Source organism: Phascolarctos cinereus, unplaced genomic scaffold, assembly GCF_003287225.1.
Source record: "Phascolarctos cinereus isolate Bilbo 61053 unplaced genomic scaffold, phaCin_HiC Scaffold_726;HRSCAF=1367, whole genome shotgun sequence".
Taxonomy (NCBI): Eukaryota; Metazoa; Chordata; class Mammalia; order Diprotodontia; family Phascolarctidae; genus Phascolarctos; species Phascolarctos cinereus.
Window position 1 is genome coordinate 103,446,579 of NW_027556098.1, and position 12,950 is coordinate 103,459,528.

The following is a 12,950-nucleotide window of genomic DNA, read 5'->3' on the forward strand; positions in this document are numbered from 1 at the left end:
CTTGGTACCAGGAGAATCTGGGTTAAAGTCTAGCCTCTAACACAAAATAGATGTGTGACCATGACCAAGTTACTAACCTCTAGGTTCTTTAGAAAATTCATATGAGTTGTCAGATCTGCATCAGTGGAAGGAATTTCCACAATCAGCATCCTTAGACTAATGAAATAACAGATCTGAACCAAAGAAAGACATTTAAAAGGTTTGTGTAATGCTTGATTTGGTTGCTTGTAAAGACTTAGTCTTTGCCATTACAGTGTAACCTCCTTGAGGGTAAGGACTGTTTTTTACCTCTTCTTATATTCCTAGTGCTTAGCACAGTGTCTAGCGCATACATATTTGACAGTGATGTTTATTGACTGATATAACTGGGATATGAAAGAAATTTTTCTTTGCAGAAAAATCTGTTAAGAAGGCCTATTTGTTGAGTGGGTATACTGTTTTTTAAAAGTCAATAGTCTCTTTAGGGATACCACATCCTGATTTTTATCCCCAATTTGCAAGCTCCCTGAAAGCAAGGACTGTCTTATTTCAACTTTGTATTCCCAGCATCTAGTGAACTGTCTTACATATAGTAAATGCTTAACGTATTATATATACTGTTGTATAAATACTGAATTCACATATGTATCAAAGATGGATGCAAATACCTCTGTTGACTCAGACATTGTGAAGGAATTAAAATATTCCTTCACTCTCAATGTTAATAAAAAGTAAACTTACACTACCTTAATTTGCATTTAGGTCACAAATGAACCTTAGAAAGTGGTTTTTTTTTTAAGTCTAACAATTGAAGAAGGCTGCCTGCTATTTGTTGTAACAATAATGGAAGGCTCTGATATGGATCAAATAGCAGGTAACCTATACATAGATAAATCAGAAAATGAAGAGATGAACTACCACTATCTTATCTCATCTATTGTTTGTTATTAATTATGAGGACTAGTCCGGTGATGACACTGGTAGAGAGAACTCATAGATGAAGAAACTCCCTCTACCAATGCAGGTTTGCACATTCTCTCCAACTCATCATTTCAGAAAGTTTTCTAGAGCACTGAATGTTTTGACCAGGGTCACACAGACAGGAGGCATCAGAGGTGAATCTTGAATCCAGATCTTCCTGGCATTGAGGCTGGTTCTTTATACACTATATCATATTGTCTCTCATTCTCATTTTTAAGATGTTTACTTTTCTAATTTGTCAGGAGAGAAGTGACATGAATATGGTGAGTGCTAAAATCCACAACCTACCCACTGGGTAAAATGTGGGATTGGTGGCTACTGTAGAATCTTGGGCTCAGAAGAACCAGAAACTAAAATTAGATAATGGACCATTGGGAAAACAGTAAACAAAAAGCAGAGTAAGAGAATGAGTTCATTGATCAAAATGAGTTGTGTGATTCTTCAGAAGTACAAAAAAGGGATGAGACTAGAAAGGTTTATGACTCAGATTGGGATAACATTTATTAAGGTACCAATTATACACAGTGCAGTGCCAGTTAAAACAAAAGACTGAATAAGAATGGAGGAGGACAAGCAAATTATACATATGGTTTCATGGAAATATATTCAGTATTTCTTGAGGAAATAATTTCCATTTCTACCACTGAGCATGAGAAATAAATAAAAGCTTCAAGCAAATGTAGGCTGAATTAGTCAATTCCTAAGAAAAAAGCAAGATTTTAAAAATCAAGTTTTCAAGAGAACTCAATGCCCAACTTATCTGGGAATCAACAAAAGTACTTACCTATACTGAGTTTGCTTAGTGTCCCATAATGGCCTCTTTCAAGATAACACAGAGAAGGAATCATTTTTGAACCATAATCTCTTTTCAAGTACTAGTTCTAGAATTAACTCATTATTATTGCTCTTAGACACTTGCTAGCTTATTGACACAGGTACTGCTGGAATAATTAATATAAAAATTTAAGATTCAAATTACTATGATTTTTTATTTAAAATTCACTGCACACCATTATAGATAAAAGTTTACATTTAAAAAACACATAAGCATATTCTATAATATATACAACTATTCTCATCTACTGAAAACACAAACATACTCACACATCCATTTAAAAAAAAATAACTCTATAAACAATGTGCTCAAAAAAAGGTGGGAGAAAGCAGTGACTTTCAAAGCAGTAAGTCTGAGACCAAGATGATGTTAAAAGTTTTTCCATAAGTCAGTAATTATACTCAAACCAGAGAGAAAACTTTTATTACAAAGATTGACCCACAGCAACTCTGTTTTTTAGAAAAAAAATTTAAAAGATGTCAAAGATGACATTTATTATGTAACCAAAAACAGGAATTCAATTTGTTGTAGGTACAAATGTCATAGAGTTTTTTTTATAAAAAATCTAATCATGAGAAATTTAAAAGGCTTGTTATGTCCTCACACTGACTGGAATGTAATACTTTAATTCCCCACTTGTCAAATTTCTGTTCAGAAGGGCTGTTTCTTAAATAGGTATTCTTCCAAAAGGTCAACATTCAAAATAAATGCAGAAATATGACAAATGTTTTACTTCTGTCCACCAGAAGAACTGATGCATTGGTTTTTGTGTGCTAATTAAAGGAATAATAACATGAAAAAGCAGGGGGGGGCTGGGAAATGGAAGTTCATGAAGAAAATATTTAAAAATAAAACAAGATCTGTAAAACATGACTTCACTTATGTCACATGTGTAGAGAGAGCAAACCAGCCTTCTTCTCTTTGCTTTTCAACCTGTTCAACAGAGGCAGAGAGGATTTAAATAAATTATCTGAAGAGTCGTACAATATACAGAAGATCACTCGGTTTTCAGAAGTTAAAGTAAGCAAGTTAAATACATCATATCAGACAATCAGATTTTAATTGCAATTGCTACTGCCTAAAACTTTTATCCTCTACTAAGAAAGTGATCGCCAAATAAAATATCCTGGAGAAGGAACAGATAATCTCTCACTTTTTAATCTTGAAGTTTTTTGTTTTTAAAGACTGATCTGTGTAACCATATCATGGACACAAACTAACAAGGAGAAAAAGAAGTAATGTTTTCCTAGTGCAGGTAAAAGGGATAAATTACACAGGATATCCATAACATTTTGCTAGCATATAGGAAAAACAACAGCCAATCTTAGTGGTATGAGGCAAGTAAGATGCACTTAAGTACTTATTAGTTTCTATATTACTTATTTTTGGACTGTACCTATGCTTTCATTAGGGGGATTTCAGTATTGGGAATTAATTACCACAGAGGAAACTTTCTCTGCCAATGCAAACTTAAGAGGACTGGAAAGCTGCCTGGGGCATAAAATGGCTAGTTAAGTCACCTGACCAGGCATTAGGTGTCAGAAGCAGGATGTAAGAAGATTCCTAGCGATTCTTCCTCAGAAATGATTGTCAGAGACACAAAATTTGATTTGTTGATTTGTTGTGTCTGGTCATAACAGAAACTTTTAAATATGTTACAAGATATAAAACTTATATATGTTCCTATAGCACAATTAGACATATGAAAAACACTCATAAGAGACATCCATCCTTCAGGCCTGGGCTTCTTAAACTTTTTTCATGCACAACCCCTTTCTGAGTTTCAGGAGCACTTGCTGGTATTGTGTGGCATGAGGGCATGCACAGCGCAAAGTACGAATGCAGTGTTTAGAACCAACACAGGCAAACACTGCCAGAAACACCTTAGATTCATTACACATTTGATTTTTAATTTATTTTTGGTCACTGAACATTCAGAAACCTTTTACTGTTGCCAAATTTTTCACAACCCCATGTGGGGTCTTGACCCACAGCTTAAGAAGCACTGCCTTAGGCCATTATTATCCTAAACAATATTTTTGGACTTGTCACATTTTTTTTTAAAATCTTACAACTTAATCTTTTCTCCTCAATCCATAATACCACCATGTATACTACACTCTTCACACACAAAAAAGTACTACAAGAGATATTAGTAAAAAGTCTTCATGAGTTGTCATGACCAAAAAAAATTCATCACCTGGGGGCCAACTTTCCAATGATGAGCATCTCTTAACCTGGGTGACTAGTCAAGGTTAAGAATTAAAGTCCTAAAAGAAAAATAATTCCTTCTCCCACTAATCGCTGTCCCACCCCCATCCCAAAGCGATAGCACAAATATAACAGGAATGGCAAAGCACTGCAGTCACTTTTTCTCACGTACCTTTGCCCTCTGACTGACAGGTGTAAATCGTCCACTCCCTGAAGTCGTATTTAATGGAGAGCAGGAATAACTGGTGGCACCTGAAGATCTAGTCATAAAGAAGAAAAAAAGAGAAAGCTATCATATTCAACACTCAAAACTGGTGTAAAACTATTAAAATGTTGGAACTTGGCACAAAGAGCACAATGAAATTTTAACTGCAAGTTCTGTTTAAGTTGTGATTTTAGAGAAAAATGTTTTTCTCCTCTTCTACCATTTCTCTTCTAAATCTGTCTTTCATTGATTTTATCCATGAAAAACTTTTCCCCCTTGGATCTGTGATTTCTTCAGCTTTTAAGGAGGAATTTCCCTCTACCAACGCACACCAGCTCTGAAACTTCAGTCTTGGAGAACTGCCTGAGACACTAAGAGGTTAACTGACTTCACCAGAGCCACATAGCCAGGATGTTGCAGAGGCTCCAATACAAGTCAACAAGTATTTATTAAATACCTACTATGTGTAGGGCAGGCTGCTAAATGCTGACAATGCAAAGAAAGGGAGTAGGGGGGAAGTTGCTGCTCTCCCAGGTATTTTATGCTTTGACTAATAATTTTAAATGTAATTTCTCTTTCTAGTTTCTTGTTAGATTTTGTTGGTAGAACACAGAAATGATGATTTATACCCTACAACTTTGCTGAAGTTGTTGTTTCTGTTAGTTTCCTACTTGGTTCTCTATGGTTCTCTAAGTAAACCATTATATCCTCTGCAAAAAGTCATAATTATATTTTCTCTAAACTTGTGCTTACTCTTTAAATTTCTTTTTCTTGTCTTATTGCCATAGCATGCATTTCTAGTACTTTCTACAGCACACTATAGCTTCACAGTTATACAAATGACTTGGCCCAAAGAACATAAGAACTTTCTAAGTCTACATTTTTAATTACCAAAAAACCAAAACAACCTACCAGCATTTGTTTGGCAAAGCAAAACACTGCCTTTAAAGGCTATTCTTCAACAAGGTGTTTCAAATGCTAAGATCATACAAGATTACTGGATAAATGCAATTACAGAGATAACTTTGTTCAATACTCCCAAATATCATTACCAGTGATGAAGCAAGCAGATGTATGTTTCTTAGTATCTGAGAGCCTGTCTTGTATAAAGTTCAAATGAAAAAAAGATTTCCTATAGAAGTGACTTTAAGGTTTTCCAGATGTTCTTTTTTGCAGAACACATTGTGATGAATGCATCAAATCCTAAAAGATTTAAAAGCCTTTTCAATTAGATCCACAAATATTCAAGAAAGACTGCCTTAGCAATCCATACAAAAAATCAAGTGGATAGAGAATAGGATCTCAATAGAGGATAGGATATAACATAGAGCTGGATGGGCCATTCATCAAATTAATTCATTAAGACATATAGTACAAAGACTGCATCTGAATCAAAAATTAAACAGGAAGAATAAAAAAGGTTAGCTTTTATTTGGAAAGCTGCCCAGCACTCAGAATGACTATACTGTTCCCCATCAAAGAAATCCATCTTTAGTAGACACTTAAATGTCTGCAGGATAGATTGGAAGAATTCACAGGATGAGAAGCTATATGTAGGCTATGATCTGCACTGATGTAGGGAGTAGGCTTATCAATAAGGTATACTGAAGTATTAAAATATCATCATCAATAAACCTTTCCTGAGAAACTAATATACACAAGAAAGTGGAAGCACAGAGGGATATAAGACATGATCCTATCTTCAAATGACTTGCTATCTAGCTAGGTTGATGAGACTTAATTACATATGAAAAGATCTATTATAATACAAGGTACATGAGCTAAGAGCAAAGAGAGGTATAGAAAAATGTTAAAGGAATTCAAAGAAGGGATCAATCACCAAAGATTGGAGCAACCCAAGAAAGCTTTATGAAGGAGATGGCATTTAGCCTGGACCCTGACAGGAGAAAAGAGGATATTCTAGGAAGGGAGAAAGGCATAAGTGAAGACATCAAGTTGGTCATATGCAGTATGTTCAGTGAACAGCAAATAGGCTAGTTTGGTAGAAGCAGAGGATTCCTATAAAGCAGAGGTTCCCAAACTTAACTGGTATACCGCCCCTTTTTTCTCTCCTTTTTTTTTTTTTGCTTTTTGCTAGGCAATGGGGTTAAATGACTTGCCCTGGGTCACACAGCTAGTGTCAATTATATGATTTGAACTCAGGTCCTCCTGACTCCAGGGCTACTGCTCTATCTACTGCACCATCTAGCTGCCCCCCTCATACTGCCCCTTTAAAAAAAAAAAAGTTACTCAGCACCTGCCTTGGAAATCTACTTTCTTTAACCTTTTAATGGTTATTTTTTTAAAAATTTACATCATTTCAAAAAAAAACCATAAATTTTTTTAAATGACGTATCTTAAATTTAATAATTTATTTAAATTTGGGGGGGGGTTCCTGTATTGAAATTTTGATGACAAAGTATTGTATCATGAAACTGTATATTATTGTATTGTAAACAAGTCATTACACGCACATATTCCTGCTGATGCACACTGGATTTCCAACAATGTGCCACATGCTCACCTGCCAACACTTGCTTGTTAAGACCTGTCGGCAGACTTGACCACTGATTGGTTATAACTTGCATTTTGTGTGGTTATCTGGAAAACAATATAATCACTATGACTTTAACTCTGTTACACATCAGATAAAACATGTACGAATGGTTTTTTAAAATTTTCTTCTCTTCCTTCCTTATGTTTCACCGCCTCCTTATTTTTAGTCAATGCCCCCCAACTGCACCTGAGGCTACTACTGCTCCCCTGAATCGTTCCAGCATCCCCCAGGGGGGTGGTACTGCCCACTTTGGGAACCTATGCTATAAAGGATAAAGTAGGTAGGAGTTCAAATATTAGGATAAAGTACTTAAACTCTAACTCTAGAGTAAATGGAGAGTTTTAAAAGTTTTTGTACGTGTAGTTTACAGAAGTAAGGCAGTGTTTTTGAAATCTAGCAGCACTTTGTAGCTTGGAATAGAGACAGAGATCACCAGGAGGCTACTGCTCTAATTTAATTATAAGGTAATGATTGACTGTAGATTAGGGTAGCAGCAATAAGTTTAGAAAGGAAGAGACAGATATAAGGAATAACATGAAAGAAGGCTAAACAGGACTTGGAAACTAACTGGATGTGGGAAGGGATAAGCAAGTCAGATGACTTCAAACTTTCAAATTTGAAAACTGATGGTACCACTGACAAAAGGAAGAAAAGCTAGAGAAGGAGCTGATGGGAGGAGAGCTGGTTGTGGCAGGATGAAGATAATGAATTTAGTTGTAGAAGTATTAATGTGGAGGTCACAATGGGTAACCCAGGTGGTATATAGAGATAGAACCATAAGATTTAGGGTTAGAAAGAACCTCAGAGGTTACCTAGTCACCTAGTCCTATCCCCTCATTTTATACTTAAGAAAACTGAGCCCCAGAAGATTTGCTCAAGGTCACAAAAATAATAGCAGAGATGAAGGTCCAACAGATTCTCTGATTCTGAATCCAATGCTTTTTCTACCACACCATGCTATCCAGAGGGTAGGAAGAAATATAAGACAGAGGCTCAGGTGATGTAGGAGAAAGATATTTATATGCACTACATATATACACACACATATATATGTATGCATGTGCATATATACAATATATAAAATATATACAAATCACGTAACTTCATAAGTCCCTTACATTTTCACCACGGAGACTGGTAATATATTAGTTACCAATTACCTATGAAGAGTGTTTATCTTTCCAATTTAAATGAATATGCATTAATTCTTAGTTGCTTTTTAATTCTTCCTAATCCTAATTTATAAATTCCTAATGCTGAAAGACACCTTAAAGATTTTCTAACCCATGCCCCTGATTTCATAAAAGAAACTGATGCCCAGAAAGGTTCAGTGATTTGCCCTATGTCACATAGCTAGATGTTATGAGAACTATGATCTGAATTCAGGTCTTCTGATTCCTAGAGTCCAGTGCTTTTTCTTTCCATTTTTGAATAGATTCTTCAGAAAACATGGCAATTTCTCAATCTCAGGACATTTAAATATTTACAAAAAAAGGTAAATAATTAGAAAAGAACCCCCTTTCCTTTATTTTAGGAATACTTAGTAGTTATAGTTTCAACATTCCTTTAACATCATGCTCTGCTTTTATCCACATTAAGTTTAAATTATTAAGAACTCTGTGTTTATAGTCACATTATTATAGAATCTTGCAATAATAAGCATTCATACATTTAACAAATATTTATTAAACACATTAAAGGCTATGTGAAAAATTAAAAACATTAAAACAACATAGCTGATACCCTAAAACAACTACAAATGTTGCTAACTGCAAATAAGATAATGTACATAAGTCCTCTGTAATTATAAAACACTATATAAATGTGAATTAACATAAAACCAATAACTATTAACAATAACAATAATAAACAGAATTTTATCAACAGAGAAACCTAATAATCACTTGGAATGAAAGAGTTTCCCTTTATTCTACTGGGAGAAACAATAAATTCTGAATTTAAACTTCTTTTCATGACTTCCATTTCACAAAACTTTTGTAATATTCTATATTCTTTGTGCATTTATGCCTTCATTTAGTATTTTATCATTTCAAAAAATTTTCAAACTCATTAGCTACTGATGTGAAGTCCTAACTGATTTGTTAGCAAACTCTGCCTTAAAGGCAAAGATCAATAATAGTTCTGTTATTCCTCTACAAAGTCTTGTTAACATACCAGTTTCACAGAGTTTTATAACTAAAATATCATCACTGTGGTACTTTTATGTTGGATAATTTCCCTCAAAGATTATTTTATGTGGAAAAGATCCATTTAAGGGAGAAAAAGCAAAGCACTTCCCATGATTCTACTGAATATAACCAATCTAAATATGATGGTCCTACAGGTATGACATAGTTATAACGTAATTTAACTGATTCCACATGCTACAACAGTTACATTACAATCATTTTTCACACAGCCTTGAAAACCAGAACACTGAATTCTCTTGGGTTTCCTGTGGCAGTATCTTCGAAACCAATTCAAAACTTACATATAAAAATGGAAAACCATCTGTAGGCTTAGAGGAATAAAAACACTATTCGAAAAAAATTGCACTGAAACTAGAATTAATAGCAAATTTCTAAAACAAAACAAAACTTCAATAGTTAAAGGCAGAAAATCCCAAACAAAATACAAAATTCTTACTGTCAGGGTGTATTTTAGAATGATGGCACTATTCTCATATCTGGTGTAATTTTATATGCCATAATCAAAGTCTTTAATAATGAAAGTTGAATTAAATGTGTTTTTAAACTGTAAGTTAATGATTATTACATAAAGAACTTATTAAAATTCTGTAAAAACCACACCTTTATGGTTCCTAATTTTAACAAATTTCCTTCAAATAACATATTTGCATTTAATTGTTGTTTGAAGAGAAAAAGATGACTCATGCCTAGATAAGCCCAGGTTCTTTACAGTATATAAGTGTGCTTGCATATGTCCTTCCAGTCAATAAAGTATTAGTTTCATTTAAAAAAGTGGGTTTGGGAGAACCGAATCTCCCTCAATTCCACTTTTCTCTGGAGCTTCTTGGTCCACAAGTCCTTTCATACCCAATTATGGTTTGCTCCTGACCTCTTTTCTTCTCTTTATCCAAGTAATCTACCCTCTCAACTAAAACTAAATCAGACTACAAATACCTTATCATAAAGAGTTGTACAAAGTGCCTCTCGTATTTCTGGTGTTTAATACATATTTATTTACAATAACCCCACCTTCTGGCATTCATCCCATTGGCAGGAGAAATAGCACTGCCTTTTGAGTTCTCTGTAGTTTCTGCCCCTGGAACAGACACCTCAATAGTCCTCTTTCCACCTTCTAGAAAATAAAATATTAGTTCCATTAATCTTCTCTTTCAAGAAATGATCATTCAATTTTGTTTGTGTCTTGCTACAATTTATATATTAGCAATCTTTTTGCTCAGTACTTTTTTATTTTTTGACAATTATGACCCACAGATATGCCTGAGTTATTAGAAAATGGAATTGTGGGGAAAAAAAATAATGTAGTTTTTGCTGTTAATAACATAACATCCCAGTAAAGTGAGACCCATGTAATCAGAAACTTTCTAGTAACAGAAACCATGGTAAACTTTTAAAAGTAACAAATGGAAAACAGGGAATATCTAAAAGAAACCCAAAGATGTCTTCAATCAAACGTCATGTGTCTGAAGTTTTCAGACAAAAGAAAGTTTTCAGATGCTTCTCTGAAGAGTTTAACATTTGTTAAGTAAGTAAAAGAGTTTAAGAGGTAATAGGAAATTAAAAAGTCACCCTTCTACTTGGAAGAAACATTGGCTTATCAAAAGCTATGCCAGCAAAATGTAAACAACTCCAGGTGGAAATGCTTCAAGAATGAGTCTAGTAATGTCCGTTGCCCAAGGACCATAGTATGGCTAAATTTGGAAAGGCTCCTCACCAAGCTGACTATAGGCTAATGAGTATTTTATCTAGGTACTAAAATAGACAAGAGCTGTGACCTGCATCAGTGGATGGAGTATCCAGACTGATAAAATCCTCTAAATATTAAAGCATTTAGATTAAACATCTTTTACATAGATGTACTAGACCATTTTACTACATACATTAGTTAAATGTACCAGAATAGAAGTTTCCTAAGGATAAGGACTGTATCTTAGCTGAACTCTATCTCCCTTGGGATCTGGCACAATGCCCTGTCAGTGCTTTAAAAAGTCTACCAAACTGAATTCTAATTAAACAACACACTACACTAAAGCAAGTTAATTGACTTACTATGCATAAATGTCACGTAATCAAAATATGACTCCTTTTGTCCAATGTATTTTTTATATAGGCAACAAGGAATCCTCTGTTTCTTAGATAAATATGTCATCCTCTCCAACATATCCAAAATTAAATTCATTTATCATATTCTTCTCCATCCTTGCTCCCACCAAAAAAAGCTTATTTTTCTATCCCCAACTACCAAGTTTCTTCAATGAAACCATCATCCTTCAAGTCTTCCAGTCTGAAACTTAGTCTTGTCACTTAAGTCACGTCCTTCAAAATTTTCCCTTTCCTCTACCTTCTCACTGTTGCTATCATAGACCCATCTAGTGTATGATGGCCAGTGGGCTGCATCTTTGCCTCAAATCTCTTTGTCCAGTCATCTGTCACATGATCAACACACTAATCTTCCTAAGACAACACTTTCTCCACGTTAAATTCTTTGTTCAAAAATTCATAATGCCTTCCTATTATCTACTGCATCAAATCTATCCTTTTTTCTACCTGGTTTTCAAGGTCCTCTGTAAACTAACCCCACTCTACCTATCCAAACTTATTTACCACCACACATAGAACCTGCCACAGTTTGGTAGATTTGGTCACTGCTGCTTCAGCCTCTTTATGATGCTGTTCTCTCTGCCTAGAATAATGTTGTTCCTTTCCATTACCATCTATGTCCTTTCCATCCTTCTAGCCCAGCTCAAATTATACCTCCTACACACACCCCCCCCAAAGAATATATAGATCCTAAAATATATATATATGTATGCACGTACATATATTATACAATTTAAATAGAATTCTCAAAAGGACATATTAAAGTTATAAAATTGCAAATTATAAAAGTATTATGAAACTGTAAATCCTAAAGCACATATCTATATTTATATTAACAGGTGTATACAAATACATATACGTATGTTATGTGCACCACATGCACATTTTATAAATACATATTCTACATACCTATTATAATCTCCTATGTGTGTGGATACTTACATATGCATAAACATAAGTAGGTATATAGTGCTATGTTCCTACCTACAATGAACTCTTCCTTGTCATAACCTCTACATTTATAATTTATATTAGATATTTAATATTTAATTCATAAATATTACTTTTGTTTTCCCAAATATATTGTAAATTTCTTAAAAACAGGACTGTCTTAGAAATATTTGTACCACAGTGATTTATATACATATATCCAATATCTCATGTATGAAAACAAAACTAAAATGTAATTTCACAGAACAGTTGCCAAGTTAATTCCCTTATAGGTAATTTTTTAATTGCATCAATTAAAAAACATAGTATTTTAAGTGAACTGAGTCACTGCTTAGTAACTATTTATTGTATCAAACAGTTTTCTAGGACAAGTGCTATATGAAAAAGTGAAAGTAATTAATTTCCCCTTATTCAATAAACTTGTCAAAAACATCTTTTTGGAGTCTACAAAGTGGTGCTAGAGGTCAAAGCAATTCTACTGCTATGGTCACTGAATCTGTAATAGAGGTGCTTAGAGGGAAAAGATAAATGAAAAGTTTTGCTCTTCAGGGTTGCATTCAGCATAATGTGCAATGTTACCCTAAAGGTTCTTTCCTACCTCACCCCCCCATACACTACAGCCTCATAGTCATGCTAATTATTCATCTACTGCTCTTATTCCTAGCTTTTTAAACCACAATACCCACCAGTCCATGCTCTCAAAGGTGAATGACCAGGGGAACCTAATGGAGGGGAAGGATTCAAACAGACAAGTTTTTGCTGTTCTATTAACTGCAGCAATTTCCCTCGAGCCTCCACACTCTGGCGGTTCAGTTCTGCTATTCGTTCCTCCATGCTGTTTGGTGTTTGTGGCTGCATAGCTGGAAAAGTCTTTAAAGAAAAATAAGAATTCAAAAACTCAATTATACTATCTTTCAGCATTTT

The 12,950-nt window shown here is 34.3% G+C and overlaps 1 protein-coding gene across 4 annotated transcripts in view; it reads right to left on the reverse strand.

Annotated features, from left to right (window-relative positions):
* Window positions 1-1,435: 1,435 nt before the first annotated feature.
* The window catches only part of SPICE1 (spindle and centriole associated protein 1), a 64,454-nt gene continuing 52,939 nt past the window's right edge, over window positions 1,436-12,950 (reverse strand). For 3 of the 4 annotated variants that reach the window (XM_021007135.2, XM_021007134.2, XM_021007136.2), the window contains 4 exons: window positions 12,713-12,896; window positions 9,987-10,089; window positions 4,179-4,266; window positions 1,436-2,728 (listed from right to left, as the gene is read on the reverse strand). In XM_021007135.2, the coding sequence (XP_020862794.1) occupies window positions 2,675-2,728; window positions 4,179-4,266; window positions 9,987-10,089; window positions 12,713-12,896 (429 nt within the window). In that variant the 3' untranslated portion in view covers window positions 1,436-2,674. Of the gene's footprint in view, window positions 2,729-4,178; window positions 4,267-6,735; window positions 6,813-9,986; window positions 10,090-12,712; window positions 12,897-12,950 lie in introns of those variants that run through there. The other variant, XR_013482957.1, reaches the window with a different exon arrangement.